This window comes from Filicampus tigris, chromosome 8, assembly GCF_054856515.1.
Source record: "Filicampus tigris isolate MCC_2025a chromosome 8, RoL_Ftig_1.0, whole genome shotgun sequence".
In the NCBI taxonomy this organism is placed as follows: Eukaryota; Metazoa; Chordata; class Actinopteri; order Syngnathiformes; family Syngnathidae; genus Filicampus; species Filicampus tigris.
The window spans coordinates 7,878,662-7,905,916 of NC_141224.1; the positions used below are offsets into that span (position 1 = coordinate 7,878,662).

Genomic DNA, 27,255 nt, shown 5'->3' on the forward strand with positions numbered 1-27,255 from the left:
ACTTACACCCCCACCCATCTGTCCAGCTCCCCCAGCCTGGCCGCTTTCCTCCCCTCCCCCAGGCCCCCCAGGGACTCACCCAGCTGGGGTGAAGATGATGATGAGGGAGGCCCGCAGACAACAAGCAGAGCATGTCACAGTCACAGTGAATTAACGCCACGCTCTTTGGTGCCGTGCGGGGATCGAACGCCGGCTCGTGCCACGCAAGCTGCTGTGTCATCATCGCTCCCTGCTCCTCCTCTTCATCGCCGGGCCCGGCTGCAATGTACACCATCAGCACGCCATAGTCAGGCGAAGCAATGGAGCAATGTCATCGTCATCATCATCAGCATCATCATCATCAGCAGCAGCATGCACGTCTTACATGCAAAATGTATAAAATATATATATTTCAATGTGTATTTCAATTGATTATTTTAAAAATATATTTTTGGGTAATTTTAAACATTTGTATGTTACATGTCGAAATAACGATTTTGATAAATACAATAATTCACATTTTTACATGTATTACTAAATACATTATTGAATGAATCTAAATTTCATGTGATTTAATTTTCAGTAAATGAGTAAGATGAATAAATGTTGAATGCGATTGTTAAATATTCATATTAAAGGGCCGTGTGCTGCAGGTAATGATATTTGTTTCCTCCGTCACAAGCCAGGCTGCAAGACAACTTGTGTGTATTGTGATTTATATGCCACACAGATTTGTTTGGCCCCGTGAAGAAAAACAAAATATTTTTTTTTTATACTTCATTACAAGTGTGGACGGACATGACAGCAGCGGTTTCACTTGTTGTGAACAAGTTGTTTTTATATATACAGCATTTAACAAAAATATAGTCACGTTTTTAGAGGGGAAAAGGCTAATGAGAATAAATGTTACAATTAAGAACAAAAAAGGTGTATTTTGTTTTAGACAAAAATAGGACTCACACACGAAGTACATTGAATGGCATGGCATGCACACACAAAGCGCACTGAATGACACACACGCAAAGTGCATTGAACGAGACACAATAAGCATGTTGAATCACTCGCAAAAAGTACATTGAATTATGCAGACAAAGTACACTGAATAACACACATAATGTACATTGAATGGTACACATAAGTGCATCGGATGACACAACCGAAGTACATCGAATGACAGACACGAAGCACATTGACGTACGTTGAAGTACGTTGAATGACACACGTAAAGTATAATCACGCACACGCACAAAATTAACTCAATGATAAACGCGAAGTCCTGTGAATGCGACACATGTTGAATCACACACACACAAAGTACATTGAGTGATACACGCACAGGAAGCACATTGAAGGGCACCTACGAAGTACATTTTGGGTGATATGAATAAGTGTTGAGTGTCATTTCTGCTTTTCAAAGCGTTATGGTTTATCCGCTGTTTTGGCGGTACTCTGGCAACTGGTTGCAGTAGTGGACGACACACACGCGGTGTAATCCCGTGTTTCCCTGTGTGCGCTGTCCGGGTAATCCTTAATCCGGGAGTCACGGCGGCAACCCGACCACAGATCTGACGAGTGAGTGGATGCAGATTAAAGTGTTGTGTCAGAAGCTGAAGATAAAGATTCAACTTTAACTCCCAAGATCCTCACACACTCGCGTCGATGACATCATCTATGACAGTGGCTCACAAACATTTGAAAGGCAAACACATTGTAGTTCAATTTTAAATACAACTGAACTGTACTTAAAAATATATTTATTTGACTGATTTAAAGAAGTGTAACTGTAACATTATGGACAGTTTGAACATTAAATATAGGAAGATAAAACAATATGAAAATTTCACATTTCGGCTATGGGTGTAACTTTGCGTACCACCAGATGGAGTCAGCATACCACACTTTCCGAATCACTGCCAAAACAACTACGGTAGTAAAAGTAAAAGTATACCATGCTAAAATTGCCACATTTCTTCTTCTTACTCACTCACAACAACAATGGTGCCCACACTTTTTCAGCGATCTACTTATAAAATAGCCCAAAAGTCCAAAAGATTTACCTTTATTTCTTTTATTTTATTGTATTTAAAAAATATAATCGGAATTCTATATATCGTTGGCATCGGGCCAAAACCTCATAAATCCGATTTTGGTGAATTTCACATTTTTTTCCAAAATGTTAGACCAGGGTGTGTCAAACTCATTTTTGTCACGGGCCACATCATAGTTTGGTGTCACGCAAGGGCCGTTACGACTGTGAACCCATATGAATGTAAGACCGCCTTATATTAACACCTATACACAACAAATTGATGGATTACTAGTTTTGAAAGTAAATCGTTTGTCAAACTATTTTTTCAATTTATTTTAAAGGGGGGATTGGTAGCAAATACTTACAGTATCTCATATGCAGTGTAAAAAGTGAAGTCAATTTGAAAGAAACATGTCAAGTCCTTGCACATGATTTGCCTTCGCGGGCCATATAAAATGATGTCGGGGGCCCCCGGGCCTTGAGTTTGACACCTGTGATGTAGACTATCGGTCAGTCCACACGCGTGGATGTTATTTTTACACATTACTGCCCAAAATGGCTTGCTCTCTTTCATGATGCAATCAAAATGGTTGAACAAACTTGCCATTTTTGGGCTCTCCTGAAAAGTGACTAATTTGGAGGTACAATATTTTGGCCCGACGCCAGCAATATGCACAACATATATGGGTGTACCTTACATAACTAAATGAACCCATATGTACAGTATACACGGTGGTGCATGTAACAGCCGTATGACTTGGTGCCTTGTATGTCAGCCAGGGGACAAATTTTACTTTTAATATTCCTTTTTTTTTAAATGAAATAAATTAATAAATACAATAAAAATACAAGTGTCTTGTTTTCCAAGATGACATCCAACATTGTTATCATGTGCTGATAATTCATTTACACGTCTCCATGGTGCTCACTACATTATGCTAATGAACGATGAATTCTTCCCATGAACGCATTGCACCAGAATAAACATCTTAATGCATCTTAATGGACTTGCAGGACTCTCTAACAGTGTGAGTCAACATAATGGAAAGCGTGTACATCGGACCTCCTATAGACGGAGGTGGGCTAGAGAAGGACGGGTGGGGGATGGTGCGCGGGGACTCCTCTGTCATCATCCTCACGGCCGGCCAATAGAGGGAGCAGGAGGAGACCCTTATAAAGCTGAGCGGACCATCGTGCATCATCATCATCATCAACCTCGTCCACTTACAAGGATGCCGCGATGGACATGAGCTGATGAGTTGGGCTTTATTTGTTTTTGGGGTGGCGTTAGTGAGCTGGAGCCGCCACATGCATGCGTGGATGCGTGCGTGGGGTGGGGGGTTTGGTGGGGGTGGTGGTCAAGATGAAGAAGCTTCCAGTGGCTTCCTCAAAGTGACACTCAAAGTAAGTTGAATATCATTTTATCAGGACTTCTCAGGTCTATTTTTGGGGTGGGGGGGTGGGGAGGGGCGAGGGGGGTGATCTTGATACACTTTTAAGGATATAAAATGCTAACTGATTGCTGACTGTATTATTGCACATTAAGACCACCTGCACATCTATGCGATTTTGGTGCTTGTAGTAAAAATATTGGTGTGCCTGTTTGCTTGGTAAAATAAATATGAAAACAAAACATATAATCATTTCTTATGTGTGACAATTTCAGGTTTTTAAAAATAAGATTTTTTTTGCCCAGTTTTGATAAAAATAAATAAATACAATGTGCTATTCAAAAACAATGATGCACAAACTATGTTTATTAAAGTGCTTATAGTAAGACATTCTTGTATTTGTTTGTTTCTTTGGTAAAATAAATATAAAAACAAAACGAGGAAAGTACAATAGAATTATGTTTTAAATGTTAAAATATTCAAAATACATATATGTATAAAAAATGCATTCTTTCAAAGAAAATATAACAAGCAAGCAGTTTAGGGAGTGATTTCTTTAAAGATTTGGAAAAAAACATATTTCATTTTTTGTATTATTATTGTGCTAGTTGTGAGGCACTTGAAATAGTTGCAGGTGTGCGCTGAGCGGACTCCCGTTTAACATGAAGTTTGAGCATGCTGTGTTTCAATCCAAACGAGCCCATGCCCAGTTGTATGGGGGTGTGCACACTTATACAACCAATCATTTCACCTGTTTTAACGATCATAGATCAAAAGTTTTGAAATGATTCAACTTGGTCTCATTCAGACCTTGAAAACCTGGCATTCAAACAGGCATCTGTAGACTTTTTATATCAACTGTAACTTAAAGTGCAAGTCAAATCAGAATATGTTCTATGCAGGCGCACTAGTTGAAACAAGGCAATATGAGTAATATGAAATATGAGTTAAGCAGCAAAATCCACCCATTTTCAGCCCTCTCTGGGGGTGGCCATTTTGTCACTGCTGTCGACAGAAAATGACATCACAAATGCTCAGGGCTCAGATAACAACCAATCATGGCTCAACTTAAAAAAAAAACGGTGAGCCGGGATTGGTTGTTATCTAAGCCTTGAGGGTGTGTGATGTCATTTTCAGTCATCACAAGTGACAAAATGGCCGCCCCCTGAGATGGCTAAAAACGGGTGGATTTTGCTGCTTAACTCATATTCCACAAACACAATATTAATCCGAATGCTGTGTTTCAACTAATGGGTCTGCATAGAACATATTCTTGAAAAAAATATGTTTGGGTTGATTTCCCCTTTAAGTACCGGTATAGCTAAAGGAGATCCATGCATGTAAACATAATAGTGTGACTGTTGCCATGCATCTATTTGCATTGGCACTCCGGGGAAGATGATTAGCTGGATATGAGCGAGCCTTCTGCATGAGCAGCTCCATGGACGCAGGGACTGTGTGTGTTCATGTGCGTGTGTGCGTGTGTGTACACTTGGCCGCTGGAGGAGATGACTGTGAAACTGAGAGATAAGCAATGACAGGGTGGGTAGTGGAGGGGGTGGGGTTCTAGTATAGTTTGAACAGTTTGGAGCATCTACTGTATACAAGAAAGAGGTCATTAAGGTCACGTTTACTATACAGTGAACACCGCCCACCCAATAATACTAAGATTCATTGTTCGTGCCTTCGCTAAATTTTATATATCGACGGTACTACTAGAAGTATCGGTACTTGGTATCTGTGAGTACTTGGTATCAAACATCCCTAATAAATATTATTAAATTGTAACATAGGAGGATTCGGCCCAACGCCAGACAATTTACAAACCAAACCAAAACAAACCAAACCAAAATGAAGCCCACATTTTTTTCTTTGTTTGACTGTAAAAAGGAAATTATTTTATTTAACATTTTTAGTTTTATTTATCATTTTTGGTTAGTGGTTGACATTTACAAAAAGGAGAAAAAAGACAGTATTGTATTTGTATTGAGCGTATCAGACACCAAGGTAACCACAGCTTGAACGTGTATAGTACGAGTATAGTTAAACAAAATAGATCTGTGACAGGATGTCATCAGATCGCACATCTGACTACTAATGTTATCCGTGGCCCGGGGTGTCAAATGTGACGGCTGCGGTGGCGGATGTGGCTTCATGTCGCAGCATCTCTTTTCTTTATGTTTGTGCGGATTAAAAGACGGCCCAGCCAGCTGGCTTGTGTTTACTACTACAGCTGTCCACTTAGATTATGATGTCATCGTCCATCTATCCAGCCCGTTTGGTCCAATCTCACGTGAGCCAACAGAGCCGGCTTGTTTACCTGCATAAAGTCACATGACATTTCAGCCTCTGTGTTGCCATGTCAGTGGAATCTGCCCAAGCCTTCAGAATCAGTAGGGCTGGCCATGTAACTTAAAGTATATTAGTAACAGAACTGTTTCTTGAATTAACCACTCAGATTTTGTTTGTGCTCACACGGCCACAGCACTTGCTCTTGATGACATAAGCAATTTTACGTCCCCTGATGAGTTGGTCAGAGTCAGCCAAATTTGGCTAGCAAAACCCACCTGTTGCACCTGAAAATATATTTAATAATCAGCATAAAAATGAGTAAACAATTTGATTCTGGATGAAAAAAAAAAATTAAAAAAACAACATAACTTTTGGATGCGAGTACTGCAGTACTGGATTTTTCTCAAAATCTGAAAACCCCCCACACACGAATACAGTATTACAATATTATACTGTATCTTACTCAATATATATGATGTTTTGTTCCAAAAATGAATTCTCATTTCAAATAGTTGTGCGTCAAATTTAACATGAAGTCAGACATTTTTGATATGAAGCAGACATTTCAGGCAAATACCAGGACTCATACTTTGACCAACTTCTACTCGGGAATTCACCAAAATGCGCTCCATTCGGATGCAGGTATCCTAGACAGATGGGTGACAATAAATTAAGAACCCCCCCGATACAACATCAAAGGACACAGTTAGTGTCAAATTATGATCTACAATGCAAAGCTAAATACAATTCGTTTTGAGTACTGGCCATGGAAAAGTGAAAGTGAGGGGCCAACCATTGCTGCTTACATATACTGTATTGTATTGTATATACATGACCCTTTTTTAGTATGTGAGTATGAGTATGAAGGACAAGGGTCCAGTGATGCAAAGACCAAGGTCACTGCAGTAAACAAGCAGTTTATTTCTTTCTTTTAGCTCATACTTGTCTGCCCCTCTGTCTATGACAAAAAAAATGACCTTCTAAGTGTTTTGCTTAGAGAAAGAGTGAGAGGCATGTTTACCCCGTAGAGATTAATAAATAAATATCCGCCCTTACTTTTGTTGGCATTGAAACCTTAAGTTGTCAACAAAATTGTTTTTCAATGTCGAATTCAATTTTGAGTTCTTGGAGGAGATAGCATGTAGTTGTGGTTGGCTTCAGTGTTCCTTTCTGTTCAAGGCAGTTTTGTTGCTAAGTGTTGCTCACGCGGACGTCTGTTACGATCTGGGGCTAAACCACTGATCTGGTTGTTTGCTAACCCCTTCTCCTTTGCCTTCGTAAACAACCCTAAACTGTATACCTAACCCTAACCGAAATCCAAATCTCTTCCGTCCTAACCCTAATGTACAGTAAACCATAGCCCGCTTCCTCGCTATTAACCAGTAAAGCTAACCCCAAAATTTAAACCCCAATCCATAACTCCAACCTCACTCTCCTTAAAAGCCTAAATTTAGGTTGTTTTGTAAATTCACTGCCCCCAGTAGTCTTTTTTTAAATGTGAAATTGGCGTTTTATTTTTTAATGGAGTAAATTACATGCTGCGAAAATAACTACTAGGATGTTGCCTAATGCTAACATTGTAAATTATTGTTTTGTATCTTAACGGTAACTGACACACGATTCGTCCTTCTTCTCCATTCGTCCTTTTGTTTCTGTAATGTAGAGCATCTTCACAAAGGGTCAGTAAACATCGTCGGTGGCCTGTTGCTTTAAATTTTGCCACTGTAAAGGATTTATGAGTACTTTTTGAGTAGGTTGGTCAGGCAGAAACTATGCCAAACGTGGGTTCAAGGTTGCATTGATGCACCTTTCCGAAACAGATTTAGAAATAAGAATTTAAAAAATCCTCCAAGTACTTCTGGGTCATCTCACTCAGACCGAAAGGGAAGGTCCTGAGCAAAAAATGAGAAACTGAAGAGGACCCGTATCTCCTACTCTTCCTTCCTAACCCAAACCTGTAATACTTACTCAAACCGACATCCTTCCAAATCCTAATCCTAACCCCCAACGTTAACCATACCTCTTAATCCTCTTCCTTCTTACCCGAGCTCGACTTTCTCAACCGAACCCTAAACTGAAACATTAACCTCCCACTGTAACTCCTAATCTTTTTTTTAAACCGTATTCAACACATGTAGAACCAAATCACAGCCATGGAATGACAAGAGTCAGAATGAAAGGGTCACAAAAAGTACTGCACCTCTTGAGATTAAGTGGAAATAGCACAGGGCACTTAGACAGACTAGAATCCCTCCAAGTAGTTACCATTTTAACATCTTGTCCACAGTGGGACTTGAACCATCACCCTCCAGTTCAAAAGGCCAAGTCCTTACAGATAACACTAACCCTTCTTCTTCATAACCATAACTAGTCAAACACCTAACTCTTACTCCTCCATTGTGTTTTCAGATGCTAATGTGAGCGTCTAGCCTGGGTTTGTCCAATGATTGACCCCGACCCGCCTAGCATGCTGGACAGTGCGGAGGATGGGCAGTGCACTGTCTGCTGCTGCACGCTTGTCAACAAAATCCTCTTGGTGGTCTTCATGGTGCTACTGATCCTGGCCATCCTCTTCGGCAACCTGCTGACCCTGGCGGTAGTGTTGGGCACCAAGCACTTCCGCACGCCGCAGGGCTACCTGAAAGCCTCGCTGGCCGCGGCCGATCTAGCGGTGGGCGCCTTCGTGGTGCCGCTGTCCGTCTACGCCGAACTCTACCTCATGGCCGGCGAGTCTGCACCCGAGTGGATGGCTTACAACTCGCAGTCGGTGAGTTTCCACCCTTGCACCGTCATTGGGCCCATCTTTGCGGGGTGCACGCTGGTGTCCATCACCACCATCTTCATGATGACGATAGAGCGTAGCATTGCCGTGCTGAGGCCACTGCATAAGGACTCGGTGATCACGCGCAAACGGACCACCATCCTCATCGCGCTCTCCTGGCTGGGGAGCTTCTTCCTAGCGGTGTCGCCCATGGTGTTCAGTCGCGAGATCGTCCTGGAGTACAACACCTGCAGCCGCATGTGCAACTATGCGCTCGGAACCATTGGCGAGTTCCCGTCGCAGGCCTGGAACATCCTGCTGATTTTCCCGGCCTTCGACTTCACACTGCTGGGCGGCACGGTGGCCATCAACATCATCTCGCTGTCCAGCATTAGGCAGCACTCCAAGCGCAGAAAGCACCTGGCAGAGGCCGAGTGCCAGAGAGCCAGCAAGCCCACCTTCTCCGACATCAAGGCGGCCAAGACCATCGGGACACTGACAGTGGCCTTTACTGCGTCCTTCACACCCATTGCGGTCTTCTTGGTGGGCTACGTTCTGGGCAACGAGTGGTGCAACTTCTCCTTCTTTGCCTTCTGGATTTTGACCACTAACAGCTGCTGCAACGTGATCATTTACAGCGTGCGTGACCACAAGTTCAGGCTGTGTGCTCAGAAGTTGCTGTTGAGAGACACCAACAAGAGCTGCAGACAGACTTGAGTTCTATTCTTTTTTTTTTTTTGTCGAGTCTGCGTGTCTGTCATGTGGACTGCTAAACGTGACGTCTTGAGTGTGGCTTCTTATTTAGTGGGTTTGAAAGGTTGTTAGTGACCGTAAGTGGTATCGGCTGTTCAGCAAAGTTGTCGATGGGTGTTTGTAATCACTTTGGTAATCGTGTCAACAGGGTGTATGTTGATTGTTTTGATGGGGGCGTAACCTCACCTTAAAGTGAAAGTCAACCCAAACATATTTTTTCAAGAATACGTTCTATAAATGCCCACCAGTTGAAACAAGGCAATATGATTAATATGAAATAGGAGTTAAGTAGCAAAATCCACCCATTTTTAGCCATTTTTGGTGGCGGCCATTTTGTCACTTCTGACGACCACCTCCAACTTTTACCTAACCCCTATCCCTCTTCCTTCCTAATCTGAACCCTAACACACATCCATCTTCTTTCCTAACCCTTACCGGTATCCTGTTTATGCCATAATTAATTCTTTTAGATCTTGAAATTTACTGTGCTCATATTTTCCTTAGCTACTACATTTTTACCTAAACTAATCCCTGAACCCCCAACCTTTTACCCTAACCTCTAACGCTGTTCCTTCCTAACCCTAATCTACTCTTAACCCTAACTACTTCTTCTTCAGAGCAACAGTGTTAATATCTCCCACACCCTCGCTATGTTTGTTGTCAAACCTATTCCGGGAAAGTTTTGATTCACTGAACGTTCATTTTGTACTGGGAGCATTAAATGAGCCTTTATGGGGTGGGAGGGGAGCTTGTCTTGTTCTCTGTGAAGCTGTGCTAAAAGTCTGTGAAATGGTTCTTTATCTGCGCTCAATAAAAAGTGGGATAGAGACCAACTTTTTACATCAATTCTTCATGTACTCAGAAAGAAGTGTGGTATATTGTGCTTTTGAATGAATTTTTAGCATGACTCAAACATCGGTTGGGCATTTTACCATTCATCTCCTTGTAATTGAATGGCAAGTTTAGCAAAAGTACTGATCAGATGGACATGTGCTTTCAAAAATTTGAGGAAGGTCAAATGGAGTTTACCTGATAACGTTTTTTGTGAGTAGTGTTACGTTTGTTGGAGAAAACACTGATTGATTTTCATTTTAATGGCATGGCTGTCCACTTGAATATATGAAGTTCATGTAACCCAGACAGAAATATTTTAATCACATTCTAATTTTTGCATTAATTCTCAGCGAGATGTAAGCTTTGACATAATGGGTACAAGAATGAAGAATATTCGTGATTAAATTCCATCTTTAATCAAGAGATTTGTGCATCTTGATAATTCTTTTTATTCCAGCTATATGGCATCAGAGCGCCATGATGACTGGAGACTTCAAGGGTTCATGAAATGGTGAGCGTCCATTAATTTAGGCGGATAATTCACAGGAGGAGCGTAAAATCTATTTAAAGCCAGATGTGATATGTTGATGAGATTAAAGGAATTGAAAAGAAATGGTGATGAACCAACCTCTTAGGTGTCCATGTGGACAGTAAAGGGCACCATAAAAAATATAACAGGGAAACAATCATAGAGAAACAACAAAATAGTTTCATTAATTAAATATAAATAACATTTTATCTTGCATGTGACTCATGTTTAGATGCATACCTTTATTTGTAGTATTTTATTGTTTTTTTAATAAATGATTACTGACAGATGCCCCCCCAAAAAAACGTTTTATAATTGGCTAAAGATGTCGCAAAATGATGGCAAAGCACTTTCTTCTATCAGACAAGGCTATGGCCTGACAAAATAAAGCTTTACCCCTCACTTCGACATAGTTCCTTGGCACCAAGAGGCCATAAGATGGCGCTAAAGCAATAGTTTTATATTAGATATAACTTTGGCCTGACTAACAGAATTTCAGCAAATGACTCAAGAGGATAGGTTTCCCCCCAAAAATTGTGCCATCTTCCAAACTGCTTATCCTGTACAGGGTCGCGGGCCCAAAAATTGTGAATAGTTGAATTTGCAAATGGCAAACAATATTAAAACCACAATACTATCATTTAACAAATATTTATGTCAAAATTGCTTAAGCTGTTTTTTGCTGCACATTTTATATATAATGTGTCATGGAAAAAGGCCTGATGATGACAGTGTGTTTGTTTGTCTACTGTATTTGACATGTTTCACATTCAAATGTGTCATCTTTGACAAATTCAAGGTAACGTTAATATATTACAAAAATGTCATTTCGAAATTAAAGTTTGCAACCAGCTGAGCGTTAATGTGTCTACACTTGGTGAAATAAAAACTAGACTCTCTATAGAGGCTAGCTAACTAGCATGGCTAACAGTTTGTTTCTACTTTGACATTCACAAAGCGGAGAATAGCAGAGGAGTAGCCACTCATGTTGTGAGAAATAAGTATTTTTAAATATTGTACTACTTTTTGATTTTATTCTAAAACGTTCAGTTGTTAATTTTCATTTTACATTAATGTACTTGGCAAGCGTTCAATGGAAAAACAGGTGTTTTGTAAACATTGTAAAATAATCAATTTTAGAGCTGAGGTTGCAACACCATGGTACTGTGATGAAATCACTATATTTTTGTTTGTAGTTATCTGTCAGAATCTAATATCGGCGCATCAGTGAGAAGTTGCTCAATATTGGCCATTATAGAGGACATCTGTCAATACACAAGCCACGGCCAGTGGAGCGCAGCACGCAGTTGCTGTGCCTGTGTAAACAGCAATGCTGCAATTATACAAAATGCCGGGGGGAAAAGGATTCAGTTAGAACTAATGAGCTCTTGTCTCAGCTCTTGTCTGCGAGCCCCAACGAAAAAAAACAAAAACACACGGGACTTTTCCATCTTCCTAGCATCTGCTTATGCACGCATGCTGTAAAAAAACAAAACAAAAAAAAACCCACCTTCATTCCCCCTTAGACGTTGTGCTTTTCTACGCGTTACTTAGATCATGAAAGATTAACGTCATGAAAGATGCACGGCAACCCGTGCTGCCTTCACATAACAGTGCTGAGCGTTATGTAAGGAAGCCACCAGCGTGACATCCGATGCAAATGCACATTTTCTTTTGAAGTATAAAAGTCTAAATAATGTCTATACATTGATGATATCAATGTCATATAAGTGTGATAGCATCTCCCACTATCTTACAAAATAGAAATAAACAAGTATAAATATTTCATACTGAAAAAAACCCAACAAAAAATGCATACATGCCTCACTCGCTATTTATGGCTGATAAAACTCCCATCATTTACCTTAGATACAATAACACAGTGATGCTTTGAGATACAAAGTGAATTTGTTCCGTGACCACGCTCATAATACAAAACACCCATATCAAATCATCTTTCCCGATTGAAATGAATGGACAATGCCATTAATTCGTAGGTGTATACTGACTCCTATATAACAAAAAACCTGGCATTGGAACAGGGGTGTGTAAACTTTTTATAACCACTGTTATTGTACACCATTTGTTTAGGTCTACATTCTGTATGTGATTCTCCTCAGAAGTCTCTATAAAGGCCTTAGAGGGCCTTCAATAGGTCTTCTTCCAGGAACGCAGGTAGAGCTGGATGGCGAGTAGGGGGTTTCTTTTCTGCAGGCTTGGGTGGAAAATGTCAAAGTCCGCCTTCCTCACCCTCTGCAGGAAGTCCTCTAGTACCACCTGCATCACACACATAGACCACAGAAGAAGAGTTTTTAGCTGATTTTTTCCTCTAAAATTGGTTGAATAAAAGGTATTTATTCCTTTTACTTTAAATGTCTTTTTTTTTTCCAATGAAATACAAATATTAGTAAACAATTTAAACAATTTTACAAATACATTTAACATAGGTTTTATCAAATTGGTTAATTGATTATAATTAATACAATGAAAAATAAGCATGAATCATCTTAATACAAGAGATTTGGTGCTTTTATATATTATTTCCCCCCCATATCTCACGACATAATTTAAATGCTAAAATATAGAAGAAATATTTGTGAGATTTTAAAAAAGACTTATACATTTAACATTTCTTTTATTAAATAATTTCTTAATTGTAATTAGATGAATTCTGTATAATACAATTACAAAATGAGCATGAAAAATTGTTTTATTATTAAAACGAATCATTTAAAACATTTGTTGCTTAAAATGTAGCATAATTCTTACTATTACTACATAATACAGATTATTTATTTATTTATTGCACTTCCTCAAATTTTAACATTGTTGTGCTAAAACATTTGCATATAAAGAGTGAAACACAATTTTGAGGGAGCAAGCCGTCATTTGTCCATCCAGTTCTGATCGAGTCCCACAATTCTGCCTCGCAACAGGTTACCAGGAGGGAAAACTACCAGACCAATTGTGTAGCTGCATCTGCTAGAATAGTGGTGGAATTATCATTTTCTTAACATCTTATCTATAATTGATATATATTTAGTTGTACTCTGCAATTTTTTCTTGATGTGTCGGACGGCCCTCGCTCAGGCCTATAATTATTCAGAATACATTTTTTAACAGGTTGAGAGAGGACAACTTGCAGGTTCCTCACGTGGACATGCAAAAAATAACCACAGCGGGGATCCACTGCGGCGTGAAAGTCACACGCTTTTTGCATGCCAAGTGGCTTTTAGTGGCAAATAAGGCACGCTTTCTACATTCCGCATTGGGCAGCAGCTCGCTATCTATCTACGTCAAGACTTGATTGAGTTTGTCGCTAAATACAGTTGGCGGTCTATCACATTCAATTACTTGTATAAAAAGACTCGGTGTCTTGAGTGAGAGTGGGAAGCATCTTAATTAAAAAGCTCTCATTCTCTCATCTAACTCATTCACTGCCATTGAGGAATTTACTCGTCTTTTCCCAGCCATTTAATCCCAGGAATTTATTTATATTTTTTTTCATTCAAGCGTTTGGGTAAAAGAGGGTTTGAAAATATCTGGCGGTGAATGAGTTAAAAATATTGATTCAAAAATCTATGAGATTCAGATTATTGAGGGACTAGCTAATTAATTCAGGACATTGCAATAAATGAAATGAAATGCCTTAACTTTGGTCATAGTAGCCTAAAGGTAAGCAATGAGACTCGTCTACCATTGAGTTATTCATTTGGTGACTGATTCTGTATGATTTACAAACCGTTAAACTATGGTAGATTTATAAGTAGGTCTATTTCTTTTATCCACTAAAGAAGCCTATTATCCTTTGAGCATTACTTTTCTTTTGCTCCGATTAATGACAAATACGTACTCATTTCGACCTGCAATGGATTGCGTGCTGTCGTCTTCTCAGCTTTTGGGGTAGATTTGAAGTTTTGTGGGTAGATTTGAAGTTAGTTAAGCACCCTGCACAGATCCACATCTTGTGACAGACGCAGCGAAGCAATCCCAACACATACCAAGCCAGGAAGTCTTATTTGTCTATTAGTTGCCGTGAGAAGAAGACTTACCGTGTGGAGGAAGGCCGGCGTCGCAGCTGCCGGGACGCTGGGGCCGAACGAACGTGCCTGAGGGCGAAGGAGGCAAAAGCAAAAATAAAACACAAGCTGCTGTTCTCTTCATCTAATGTGTGTGCGTGTGATTGCAGAAGCAGAAACAGCATGCAGCCACTAGAATGACCTTCACATTGACACTCTGCTGCTAATTATTGAAGAACGTTCGCGCCCCCAAAGACAGTTGCTAAGGGGATAGCTCATAAAAAATACATACAGTATATTTTATACACATCTTGTACACGCACCGATTTAAGGTTCAGTTTTTACAATTCACCTCTTTGTGTTTTTCTATTCTGTGGAACCAATCTTTGTAGAGAAACTCACTTGTGTTTTTTTGTGTGCTGTCATGTCCTGGGATGCCACAACATTGCACCAAATCCAAAGGCTAAATAGGAAAGTAGTAGCCGGCGTAAAGGAGGTATGTTTCACTGATACATCCCCGCCGAGAAACAATTTTTGTATGTTGGGGAGGGGCCAAGTTTAGCCTGGGTTGTGAGTGAAAGTCACAGAGTTTTCGCCCCATGTGCATGTACACAAATTCTGTTGTGTTGTGTCACGTTGTTTGGGTACTGACGTGTTCCAAATGAACGTGAGCCTGACTGGCGATGTCGTACACCACGTCCCGTATGTTCTGCTCCTGGCTACGGCGGATGAAGTCCTCCTGAGAAGCTCCGTGCTGCAGATACACAAAGCAAACAAATCAACAAATCATAAAAGGCAAACGCCCACATTCAAACAAACAAAAACACACGCAGACAAAAATGAACAAAACACACGTAGTCAAAAACAGAGACACTAAAACACACAAATAACAATACGCAAAAAGCCCAACACACGCACACACGCACAAAACAAGTATCCCACCAGCATGCAGATATCCATGGGCAAGTAGACTCTGCGCCGGCCGCTGTGATGAGGGGTCGCCCTCAGACAAGTCACGATGCCGTGCGCCTTGCCGACGTGACTCGCCGCGTGATCCGCGTGGACGTCCTTCACGCCTGCCTCAGCACACAAAAAAATGATTTTTTTTTTTATGTCTTTTTTTTTTGGGGTTGTTTTTGTGAGACGTTCTTACCTAAAGACTCAAGCAGCAGGTACAAAAGTGAAGACTGTGCATTCTCGGCATACGACTCCAGGTCCTGCAGGTTACGGTAGCCTCGGTCATCCAGATCCTTTTCCTGAAATGGAACGCCGCAATGCATTTCAATCCATCCATTCCCCCCATTTTTATGATCTAAGGAACCTTACTCTTTCTGCTATGATCCTTGTCAGCCATCTCTTAGTCAGGTTATGCTTCTTGACCGCCTGCAAAACAAAATCCATACTGAGTCAATCATGTAAAACTACAATGTATTTTGGTGCTCCGATTAGGGTTAGGTAGTATGTGACACATGCCTAGCAGCTGGCCCAAGCAGTGTTACTAGAGCAGCATAGTAGGAGATAACTAGTCAGGTTTAACTGGCACTAGTAGAGGAAAAAAAACATGACTTTACTGGTAAGTCACAGTTCTTCTATTAGTGTGCTAAATTGTGTGACTAGAGAGACAAAAGAGCATACATGGATATCCAATAAATGCTCAAACAGCTTTCCATAGTGACCTCTGAGTGCATTTTCAAAAGTCCAAATATTTTGGTAGTTACCCTCCACAGCTCGATGCTGACTGGCTGGCTGGGTGGTTTGTCGCTGTAGATTTCTTCGATAGCCGTCTTCCAGAACTGCATTCGCATCAGACCAAGTGCCTTCTGGGAGACTGAGTCCTTCACCTTGTGGAGAGGAAAAAAACATGAAATACATGCATCAGGAGAAGGGTTGGGCATCGTTTGAATTTGGGCGATTCAGATTCCGGGTCCATACGAGTCTCGATTTCAATTCTTCTTTTTTTTTTTTTTTTTATGTCAAATTTTTGTTTCATGAACTTTTCTACTGTTCATGAATTTTCCGAAGATTTTATCAATGGATATTTTTGACAAATATATTAATATCAAACCTATGAGCTCGAATTATCCACAAGCGGGCTTTATTTTGGCGAACCTCAAGAAAATACAATACAATAATGCAGCATTGTAGCATTCTACCTAACACCCATGGGCAAGCCAAGTGCGCAAATAAAAAGAAAAACTTGTGCTCGATGTGGACATTAAACATATTTCATAAGCATGAAAACAGGCCAAAATGGGCCTAATTACTTGAACTGCTGATGGACTACCTGCCTGTGCTAGCTCCACGTTGAAGGCTCGCAACGCCAAGGCGGACCGTCGCGCCGCCTCTGGCAGCAGGAGGGAGCACACAAAGCCCTCGTAGTCCCTGGACCTGAGGGGGGAGAAGGACGTGTTAAGACGGTGCTTTCAGATATGATATCCTACTTCATTAATATTGACACAAAACAATAGATCTTTTCATAATGTACGTAAGGAGTTGGCCCCAGGGTGCTTCTGAGTGGCAGCAAGTAACTGACAACTGCCGACATGAAACATCATTTTAGCAACACTTCTGCTCTCGGAAGCAAAAACAGAAAGTAGAAACCTACCAAAATAACAGCAATGAGAGTGTAAATGTGGCATTAGAAACACTTCTGCTCTTGGAAGGAAAAACAGGAAGCAGAACCTGTAAAAATAATATCAATAAAACAAGACCATTTGACATTGCTTTAGCAAAATTTCTGCTCTGTCATCCACATGGGGTAAGGAAAACAAAAAGGGAAAGTAGAAACCTACCAAATTAAAATAAATAAGACAGAACAATAAATGTCCCCTTATCAACACTTTGCTGTCCACATACTGTAGAGGTCACTGATGTTTCACCCAGTTTGAGGCATGGAAAAGATTATTAAGCATTGGCAAAAATGCCTAAAAATACTTTTGTTGATACTCAGTAAAGAGAAAACAAAATGTACAGTAGGCCTTCATAAATATTCAAAAGAGATATATTGCTCAATGTTGTAATCAGATTAGTGATCGTCTTATTTAAACTCGCTAGTCGCCCCAAAAAATACTGATCGCTTAAAGCCTACTGTTTACAGTTAAAATTGTAAAGAAAATCTCCAGTAAGTAAATATAAATCGGTTACAGCAGCGAGGGTGAATCGGTTTTTTTTTCTAACTGTACATTCGTTTGATTGTTCAGATTGCTCTTGTTTTGGTCTTGAAGTTGCAGAGTGGTTCGGCTGTATCTTAGTACAAGGGAGGCTGGCTGGGTACCTTTTTTTTCAACCAAATATTTATATATTAACACAATATATATTTCCTTAGCAAATATTTACATTCCCTGATGGATTGGTTTTAGCGTGTTAAATAAATTAAAATGTCAAATGTGCCACTTGCATCCTTCGATTTTTCTGTATGTGTTTGTATCCAACTCTTCCAGCCACAACTTCGCTTGTTAGCCAAGCCGAGAGCGGACCCACCTGACCAGCTCCAAGCAGAACCTCTCATTGTGCTGAACGTCCGCAGTGGCGCTGGCCGCGGCTCTCACACTCCGAATTTCCGCCGCCCGTCGAGCACACGCACTGGTCGGGGACGTCTTGCGCTGGACGGTGAAGAACAGCGACGGTCTAACGGACGACACGGAGTGCTTTATACAACTGATGCTCGCTGCCATGTTTACCCTTCAACTTTCTGCTTTTCTACTTCTCTTAATGTTTTTGGTGGATGCCCACCACCTGTAAGCTCAATACCGCCATCGCAGGCGAGACTGTGTAACGCCATGTTTTAAACCAATGATTTTGACACCCCTGACGCATTGGATCGCAACCCAAGTATCTCCGGATTGGGACAAAAGTGTGTCGTCCCATCCCTATCTATTATACATTTTCCATGTTATGTTATTTTTTTTTACATTTTTTGTTTTTGGTGAGTGCAGGAGACTCTTGGTTTTTTTTTGTAACTCTGTTCGCAAAAACAACAGTACTTTTATTTTGTAAGGCACGACCGGAAAACACGGGGAGCTTACTTTTCGGATTGCTTTGCAAATGTGTGAGACATTTGGAAAAAAATAAGTGGCGATGCAGCGTGACAAGAGGAAGAAAAGTCACCTGACACTTTAGTCGAGGGTACGAGCTCCTCATGGCCTCCAAACGGATATCTGAAGGGCTCTTTTGGTTACTTGTGTGTATTTGTGACCGGCTGTGGACAAGCCGAACTCCCGGTGACGGGTGAGTCATTGGAGCTAACCGTTTGAGTTAGGGATGCTAGTTAGTCAGCTGCCCAGCGTAGGGAAACTTTTTTTCTTTATCAAAAGTGAAACTTTTAAGTATTCTGTCCTCTAGAGTATAGTATTAAAAAAAAAAATCCCGCCCCTGTTGTTTTTCCTTCCTCACCTACTTCGCTATTTTTCCGTTTAACGTGGTCGACATATATTTTTCACTATATTTACAACTAGTGTTGCCAACTCCCTGAAAAATAAATAAGGGAAACCTCATCGGCCGGGGCGTCCGACCTGACTGCCTTCAACTAGGGATGGTCCTATTGATACCAAAATATCGATAATCCGATCCAGCGTGCTCAATTTTAAGTATCGATCCTCAAGATAAAGTAGTGATATTTGCAATTAATTAATGGCAACCCTATTTACAACATATTTGATGACTATACGGCTATAATATACTCTGTTTACAAAATATCTATTGACTGAAAATCCATTTTTTGGGGTCATAAATACATTTAAGAAATGCTCATTTGAGTATAAACGCAGATCTGCAGACTCCGCTGGACTAGTGAAGATCAGGTTTCAAAGCAAACACGATGAAGTAGAATTAAGTTGTTTGTTTTTCTGCATGCTAAAGCAATAAGCAGCCATCAGAAGTGAAGTCAGCCCTTGAGAAAGCAACTTTTTATTTCTTTACTTTGCTTTTAAATGTCTATTTTTGTAAATACATCAATGTACGTTATTAACTGCTTTGATGGATGCTTTAAAACACATTGAGTTGTCTTGTGTATGAAATGTGCCATATGAATAAAGCTGCTTTTGATTGCTTATTGTACTATATTTATATATACATATATTTGCATCTCTAATATACCATATTTATATAATATTTAACGTGAAAGTATGAAATGTATGTTATAGAATGTGCAAAACATGAGGTATCTTAAGTATCCATACTTCATCAACGTAATGATACTTGTCATAAAAAGTATCACGATACATCACGATTTGATATTTTTTTCCCAGCCCTACTATTTATGTTGTTGTTGAAGCACTCAAAACATTTCTTTGCTCTTTTCCGTCAAAAAATGTACATTGCGCTCCTTCTCAAGAGTGTTGGCGATGGATGACAACTCGGTGCCCCACATGGACATCCTGCAGCCCTACATGGACGGCCATGGCCCTCACCACTCGCACCGCCATGTCAGGGACTGTCAGCCCAGCGTGCACGGCAATCGAACGCACGAGAGCTTACGCGCCAGCAACTACAGCGGTCTACCAGTGGCCGAGTCCAGGCTGGTCGTGTACAGACTGTCTAACCGTGTCGTGACTGGTAAGTAATCAGTCATATCTTTTTAATGTTTTTATTTTGTCATTAAAGGGAACCCCCATTTGTCATTGGGAAATGTTCCAGACACACATGCTGTAGGTGGAACTCCCCAATAGAGACCATACCATACACTTTAAACACATTTGAATTAAAATAAGCTTTTAAAAGTATTCCATACCACTGTAAATGAGCTGTAAATTCGGACTTGTCTGATACTGTAAAAATCCATGAAAATTGCTGAAAAATCCATGATATATTGGGGCCACGAATGAGATATGTAGGCATGCTGTTATGTTGCGAGTTGAACGGACCTGTTTTAAAGATTAAAAAGTTGGAGATGACAAATGAGTGTGACCTTTAACTTGAATGCATTGACTGCCTTTAACAAGACAATTATCGTCATTAACCATCCTGTTTTGTTGCGAGTTAATGACCCATTTTGACATTTTACAACGTTTTTTCAAATGTTGAAAAACATAAAGCATCATTTAAAAAATTTGATTCAATTTATTATTATATATTTACATTTTTTTTGTGGGTCACATTGATCCATTTTTTTTAAGATTACCAAACAGGTAGGACCTTTAACTTTAATACAGTGATTGGACTTTAACAAAAAAAAACAATCATCAATTATCCTGATGTTGTTTTGAGACTCAAAATGACTTGTTTTGAGAAAAAAAGTAGAAAAAAACATGTGATTAACAATATATATTTTTGATCTTATTTTAATTTCATCAAACCTTTTTTTTTTTTCAAAAAAAACTTTCATAAATGATTTGAAGATGTCATACATTTAGTAAAAGTAAAGTCCAAGTCATGTATTACAATTCTGTAAGTAATATTGTAATAAAAAAGTTAAAATCGGTCTGTCTAAGAAGAAGCTGAGTCGAATGACGAAACTCTTGATTTTCTGATCGATCGAAGTTCATCCTCGCTGAGGTTCATGACCTGTGAGTCGTGATCCTAAAGAACAAGTGCACAAATGAGATTCCTCCGATACAAGTACCGGTACTACTTTTATTAATTTGCCCTGAGCACAAAAAACAGCGAATGAGCAAAATTTTCAGCAAGTAACAAAGATAGTTCCCCAAAAATCTGCAAATTCCCCTAGTCACACTATCCTCTGTTATTCACAAATGAATCAAATGCGGAACTGCAAATTTATGGTAGTTCACTGTAACGAGCTAAAACATATACTAAACATATCTTTTTTGTCTGGCCCGGTGTTCATTCCCTCTGACTGGTTTCAGGTCATTTTACGGTGGTCAACGACCCGCTGAGGACCGTGTCGGTGCTGGAGCCCGGCCAGCCAGGAGGCTGCAGCGGTCAGCGCTTGTCCACGGTGCAGGAGACGTCCCAGGCCGCCGGCTGTCTATACGCGCAGAACGGCGGCTTCTTCAACACCCATACGGGCCAGTGTCTGGGCAACGTGGTGAGCGACGGCAGGATGGTGCAGGACAGTGGCGGCGTGCAGAATGCCCACTTTGGCATTAGGAGGGATGGAACCCTGGTGTTCGGGTGAGAGATGGAGAAGTTGAATCATCACAAAACGGAGAACGAGGGCTGAACAATTTTGAGAAATAATCTGATTGCAATTTTTTCCCCTCTATATTTTTTTTTTTTTCCCCAGGTCCTCTCTTTATCCATTTTTTAAGAAACGCAAGCAATCAGTTAATCATTATTTTAATGAACGATATAATTATTATCAATACATTTTTGGTCTTATAGCTTAGGCTTACGTTAAGACAAAGGCAAATGAACCTTCGATTAATATGAAAGACAGTTTATCTATTTCAATTCGGGCTGTAACTATTGAATCATTTTAGAATCGGTTATCCTAACGACTCCGCCATCGGCCTTAAGTGCTTAACTATACTTCACTAACTTAACTAACTACAACTCTGCTTTGAAAATGGCTGACAATGAGTTCATATCTACCGTACGTTCCTCTTATGTACCATAATTCATCATACTCAACGTTTATCAACCTAATGTACCACATATAGTACCGATAATGTACCATATTCACATCATATTTGGTAGTTATACTCCATGCGTACCATATTTACATCATATTGAATAATTTTGTCTTACTTTTCATCATGACAGCCTTCTGTGTGTGCAGGTATCTGTCTCAGGAGGAGGTTTTGGACCAGTCCAACCCCTTCGTTCAGTTGGTCAGCGGAGTGATGTGGCTGCTCAGAAACGGCGAAGTGTACATCAATTCCAGTCTGAAGGCTGAGTGCGACGAGACACAGGAGACTGGTACGGACGTCGTCATGGTTCCTCAAGCCCCGTGGTTTCGCGTGGCGACGGTGGTCCTAGTTTTCCGTGACCTGAGGTGTGCTCTTGTGATTTGGCAGGCTCGTTACACTATTTCACCAATGTTACGTCAGCCAGGACAGCGTTGGGTCACGACGCCAAGGGGAGGCTGATCTTATTACAGCTGGATGGCCAGACGGGAGAAAGAGGGTGCGAGAGTTATGAAAAACTCTAGAAACAGTTACGTCTTAAAATGAGTGACTTAAGTCCGACTCGGGTCATGTCATGTGACTCAAGTCCTCCACATTTGCTGAACACTTGGCTGAAGAAGTTGCGTGTCCCGACAGAATGAACCTTTGGGAGATGGCCGACTTTCTGAAGCAAAATGGAGTCATCAACGCCATCAATACGGATGGCGGCGGGTCTTCCACCTTCATTTCCAATGGCACCTTGGCGAGCTACCCGTCGGATAAATGGTAGCTTGCGCCTCATAAGCAATAAACCCCTCTTGCTGTTGCCTGAAACTATTATCCGGCTGTCTAAATGTCACCTCAGCAAAGCAGACACGAGGTGGCGCTGCGCTCGGGCGGTCTCCACCATCCTGTGCGTCCATCGGCGGCATTGCCGGCCATCGGACTGCGGCGGACACGGCCAGTGTGTGGACGGGGTATGTCGCTGCCAGGAGGGCTGGCAGGGCGCCGACTGCAACTCGACAACGTGTCAGCTGCCATCATGCGGCCCTCATGAGGTCTGCACCGCCAGTAAGTGTCCACCTCACCGTAGCAACACCACCGACTCCTGTCCCTCCAGCGCCGAGAGTTTCATTTGTGTGTCATGTCGCAGGGGGTTGTGTCTGTGATGTTGGCTGGAGAGGCGAGAACTGCAGCCAAGGTACTTGGGAACCCTGACAAGTGCAAACAACCTGTAACTAACTCCTGATAGGACATCGAATGAACTTAAACATGTATGCATTGTGCTAGCAAGAGGAGCTAAGAGAAGGAGCTAACACAAGCTAATGTAAACAAACCTTTCAATGTGGAAAGTGTATATTGTGTTCCTTTTTCCTCAGGAGCTAACACAAGCTAATGTAAACAAACCTTTCAATGTCTCAAGTGTATATTGTTTCTTTTTTCTCAGAATGTCTGCCGGGTTTCTTTGGCGACGGCTGCAATCAGACGTGCTCCTGCCTGAACGGCGGCTCTTGCCACCTCATCCACGGAGGCTGCAGCTGCTCTCCGGGGTTCACTGGAAAAAACTGTGAAGAAGGTACAAGAGATAAAGTGTCGCGACAGACAAAATCTCTTTGACCTCCGCCAAGGCCCAACATTTGCTCAGTACCAAATTGTCCATAGATGCGCTCATCCCGCATATGTCTTCAGTTGTCATGCTTTGTTGTCTTTTATTTTCACAGGTGGATGCTTGCAGGCCAAAGAGCGGGAGCAAGAAACTCATCTGTCAGAGTAAGTATGGAAACAGGTCTTGTTTCGTAGTGCAAAAGTGCCACTACATTTTCACACTATTGCAATTTTGAAGTAATTGGGCTGAGGGTTTCTCAAAACATATGACTTAAAAAATATAATGCGAAATATTTAACCTTTTCCCCCAAAAGCTGCCTTTTTTGCTAAAGAAAATAGGCCTAAAAGAACTTTTTCTATAAAAAAAACTAAATGTCATTGATTTTAATTAAAATAATACAACTATGTCATAGTTTAATTAATTTGATAGATTTCGACTGTGTCTTGTGAAATTACAACTTTCTGCTAAATGTCCTGCTTTACTTTTTTCCAAGATTTCTTTATTTTTTTCTCTTTGTCAATTTTTTTTCGTTTTACTTTTTCCTTTATTCCCTTGTTTCAAAATTTTCTTTGTATTTATTTGGACCCTTTTTCCATATTTTGTTCGTAAGTCTGTACTTGACCTTGTTCAGGACGAATAGAGGGACGGACGAAAACCCACTTGCGTCCTTGCTTAGTCTGTCCTTTTTAAAAGACTTCTCGTCCTCTGTCCGTCTGTTGGTCCACAAAATGGGCATCCATCCGGGACGGACGGACCGTTCCATCCCTAGGATGGAATGCCCATATCTGCAAAACACAAAGGTTCAGTTGTAGAAAATAACACTTCTCCAAATCTTAGGGGTGGGGTTAATTCGTGTATGTTGTTATAACTTGACCCGTACTGTAGCAGATGGAAGATAATTTCAAGTAAAGAGTGGGAACCTTGTTCTGTTTTTCCCTGTGTACTTTTTGGGGTTTTGTTTTGTTTTGTTTTTTTTCACATTTTCTTTCTCGTCTCACTTTTTCTTTATAATCATTTTTCCGGTTTTCCTTTTTCCTTTCTTTTTCTCATTTCCTCACTTACCTGTTTTGTTCATGTTTGTTTTTATACAGTTTATTTCTTTTTTGTTTTTGTCCATTTTTTTCTTATTCCATTATTTGCATTTTTTTCTGAATTTATTTTTCATTTTAACTGTCTCTTTTTCTCATTTAATGGCCATTTTTACGTTTAAAAAATATATCTTTCCTGTTTTTTTAAATTCCCATTTCATTTTTTACATGTGATATTCCTTTCCCCTTCCTAATAATGTGTCTCCTTTTCTTAAAAATGTTTTTAAAATGATCTCCTTTTTTTTTCTTTTTCACTTTTTAATATTTTATTTTTATTCATTTTCAGATTCTTTGTTTTTTTTCTTTATATTTTCTTTTTGTTATGGCTTGAAAATGAACAACTTTTTATTTAAAAACTTGTATTGGAATAACTTAACAACTGATACAACTCATGTATGTATGATAACTTTTGAAACGTGTTATTCTTCATTTTACTTTATTTTTAATTATTTTTACAACATTTTGGAAAAATTAACTATTTTGTGGCAATATAATGCCCTCAAACATGAATGACTTTTTACCAAGGAAAAAATACTACTTTATTCCGGTAACCTGTTATTTTTCCTGAAGACACAATTTTTTTTCTTACATTTTTTTTTTTACCTTCTCTTCTTTCCAGGGCAACATGGCTTACACTCACCATCATCCTGAGCATTCTGCTGATGATCAGCCTGCTAGCCTTTGTTTTGCGGCCGTGCGGCCAGTTGCCGGCAAGACGTCCGCATGCCAACTACGCCTACCTGCCGCTGACCACCTCCGACGGAGCTGTCTCCAACGGCCGGTGGCCTGGAATATGGGATCAGGATTACTCAAACTCTCTGGAATTAAAGTAATCGATGCCGAAAAGACCCTGAGAAATACTGGTGACTTTTGAAGGACTGGAAAAGGTCAGTGGTGTCAGGTCTGTAGCTTTTTTTTCCCCTCTATGGCTCATAGAGATTCAATTACATGCTGCCTTTCGTCACCACATTTTAGAAATTGTCAGGTAATGAATGTATTGTGGACAGGCATTTCAGACACATAACTATTTGTCTAATTATAATTTAAGGATAAGTTATCATAATTTAAACGTAATAATTTATGAGTTTTAAAATGTTATTTTTGCAGTGAGGTGGTTCTCAGGAAAAAATGCTGCTGCCTATCAGCTGCAATCACAGTATAAATGTTGTACAAATGTATTTTTGATAGAATATAAAAACATCAATGCAGAATTTATTTTAGAACTGTGAAATAATATTCATAGTTCTACATCAATATTTGTTGAATATCAAAGAAATGAATAAAGAAAAATAATTATTTTTCTGTCTGGTCTGCTGTCGATTTGTTTGTGGAAAAAGCCTTAGGATGTAGTTCCCACCTTGACTTGCTGGAGGGCGCCAAAGCTACACATTCCTTGCTCTATCCTTTTTACCTCAATCTTTCTCTCTTTTCTCTCTCTCTCTCTCGCTCTCTTCCTCAATTTGTTCTTGTCTTTCCTTTATTTTTCACTTTTGTGTTCCTTTTCTTATTTGTCTTTTTTCTTTGGTGTATTTTTTATTTTTTATTTCCTTCATTCCTTTTTTCCATTTCCTCGTCATGCTTTTACCCTTTTTCCGATTTTTTTTTTCCTCTGGTTTTATTGGTCATTTTGGCTATATTAGAATTTGCGTTTTACGCCTTCTTTAAATCATTTTTGGTTCTTTATACCTGTCATTTTTTTCTCCTTTTCCCAATAAAACAGATTTACCCCGTTATATTTGTTTTAGTTATTGTGTTGCATTTCTTTACTTTTCCTTTTTTATTTTTCTTTATTCCGGTTTCATTTTCCACTTTTTTTCTTTTTGAGCTATTTCACTTTTATAATTTTTTTTCCAGTTTTCCCTCTTCATTTTTCTTTATCTTTCAATTCTTTATTCCTCTTATAACCTGTACAGTAGATACAAAGAAAATGAAGAGATTTTTAAAAATCCTGATGAAATAAAACCAGATAAAATACAAGATACAAAATACGGTGGTGTGAAAAAGTGTTTGACCCCTTCCTGATTTCTTATTGTTTTGCATGTTTGTCACACTGAAATGTTTCAGATCATCAAACAAATTTAAATATTAGTCAAGGATAACACAAGTAAACACAAAATGCAGTTTTTAAATTAAAGTTTGTATTATTAAAGGGAAAACAATCCAAACTCCTGTAAAAAGTGTTTGCCTCCTAAACCTAATTACTATTTGGGCCACCTGCAATCAAGCGTTTCCGGTAACTTGCAATGAGTCTTCCACAGCGCTGTGGGGGAATTTTGGCCCACTCATCTTTGCAGTATCGTTGTAATTCAGCCACATTGATGGGTTTTCGAGCATGAACCGCCTTTTCAAGGTCATGCCACAGCATGTCAATAGGATTCAGATCAGGATTTTGACTAGGCATCTCCAAAGTCTTCATTTTGTGTTTCTTCAGCCATTCTGAAGCGGACTTTCTTATGTGTTTTGGACCAT

The 27,255-nt window shown here is 39.9% G+C and overlaps 3 protein-coding genes across 4 annotated transcripts; 2 read left to right on the plus strand and 1 right to left on the minus strand.

Moving 5' to 3' along the window:
• Positions 1–3,302: 3,302 nt before the first annotated feature.
• LOC147143318 (beta-2 adrenergic receptor) lies at positions 3,303–10,382 on the plus strand. The gene is made up of 2 exons (XM_086038303.1): positions 3,303–3,412; positions 8,101–10,382. The coding sequence occupies exon 2, from the start codon at positions 8,135–8,137 to the stop codon at positions 9,167–9,169; it is 1,035 nt and encodes a 344-aa protein (XP_085894429.1). The 5' UTR covers positions 3,303–3,412; positions 8,101–8,134; the 3' UTR covers positions 9,170–10,382.
• Positions 10,383–12,605: 2,223 nt separating this feature from the next.
• On the minus strand, positions 12,606–18,314 carry ndufaf6 (NADH:ubiquinone oxidoreductase complex assembly factor 6). 2 transcript variants are annotated; one of them, XM_086038878.1, is made up of 9 exons: positions 18,068–18,312; positions 16,876–16,975; positions 16,306–16,428; positions 15,914–15,970; positions 15,741–15,843; positions 15,530–15,663; positions 15,240–15,341; positions 14,621–14,677; positions 12,606–12,845 (listed from the first exon to the last, which is right to left on the minus strand). In XM_086038878.1, exons 1-9 carry the CDS (start codon positions 18,259–18,261, stop codon positions 12,717–12,719), a joined length of 999 nt encoding a protein of 332 aa, XP_085895004.1. In that variant the 5' UTR covers positions 18,262–18,312; the 3' UTR covers positions 12,606–12,716. The 2 variants fall into 2 exon arrangements, with proteins under 2 accessions (XP_085895004.1, XP_085895005.1); XM_086038879.1 differs by lacking the exon at positions 12,606–12,845 and adding an exon at positions 14,420–14,516 and having other exon boundaries at positions 18,068–18,314.
• A 282-nt stretch (positions 18,315–18,596) lies between these two features.
• On the plus strand, positions 18,597–26,084 carry nagpa (N-acetylglucosamine-1-phosphodiester alpha-N-acetylglucosaminidase). Its single transcript, XM_086038877.1, has 11 exons — positions 18,597–18,814; positions 19,920–20,140; positions 21,391–21,658; positions 22,266–22,405; positions 22,504–22,612; positions 22,750–22,878; positions 22,958–23,163; positions 23,246–23,293; positions 23,540–23,668; positions 23,814–23,862; positions 25,406–26,084. The coding sequence occupies exons 1-11, from the start codon at positions 18,726–18,728 to the stop codon at positions 25,617–25,619; spliced, it is 1,602 nt and encodes a 533-aa protein (XP_085895003.1). The 5' UTR covers positions 18,597–18,725; the 3' UTR covers positions 25,620–26,084.
• The last annotated feature ends 1,171 nt before the right edge of the window (positions 26,085–27,255 follow it).

Coding starts and splice junctions, on each gene's coding strand:
- LOC147143318 (XM_086038303.1), top strand. CDS start 8,135: ATGATTGACCCCGACCCGCCTAGCATGCTGGACAGTGCGGAGGATGGG.
- ndufaf6 (XM_086038878.1), bottom strand. CDS start 18,261: ATGGCAGCGAGCATCAGTTGTATAAAGCACTCCGTGTCGTCCGTTAGA. Junction 16,429..16,875: donor TCAACGTGGAGCTAGCACAG/GCAGGTAGTCCA, acceptor CCTCTCCACAAG/GTGAAGGACTCAGTCTCCCA. Junction 15,971..16,305: donor TCAGCATCGAGCTGTGGAGG/GTAACTACCAAA, acceptor TTTGTTTTGCAG/GCGGTCAAGAAGCATAACCT.
- nagpa (XM_086038877.1), top strand. CDS start 18,726: ATGGCCTCCAAACGGATATCTGAAGGGCTCTTTTGGTTACTTGTGTGT. Junction 22,406..22,503: donor CGACGAGACACAGGAGACTG/GTACGGACGTCG, acceptor GTGATTTGGCAG/GCTCGTTACACTATTTCACC. Junction 23,863..25,405: donor CAAGAAACTCATCTGTCAGA/GTAAGTATGGAA, acceptor TCTTCTTTCCAG/GGCAACATGGCTTACACTCA.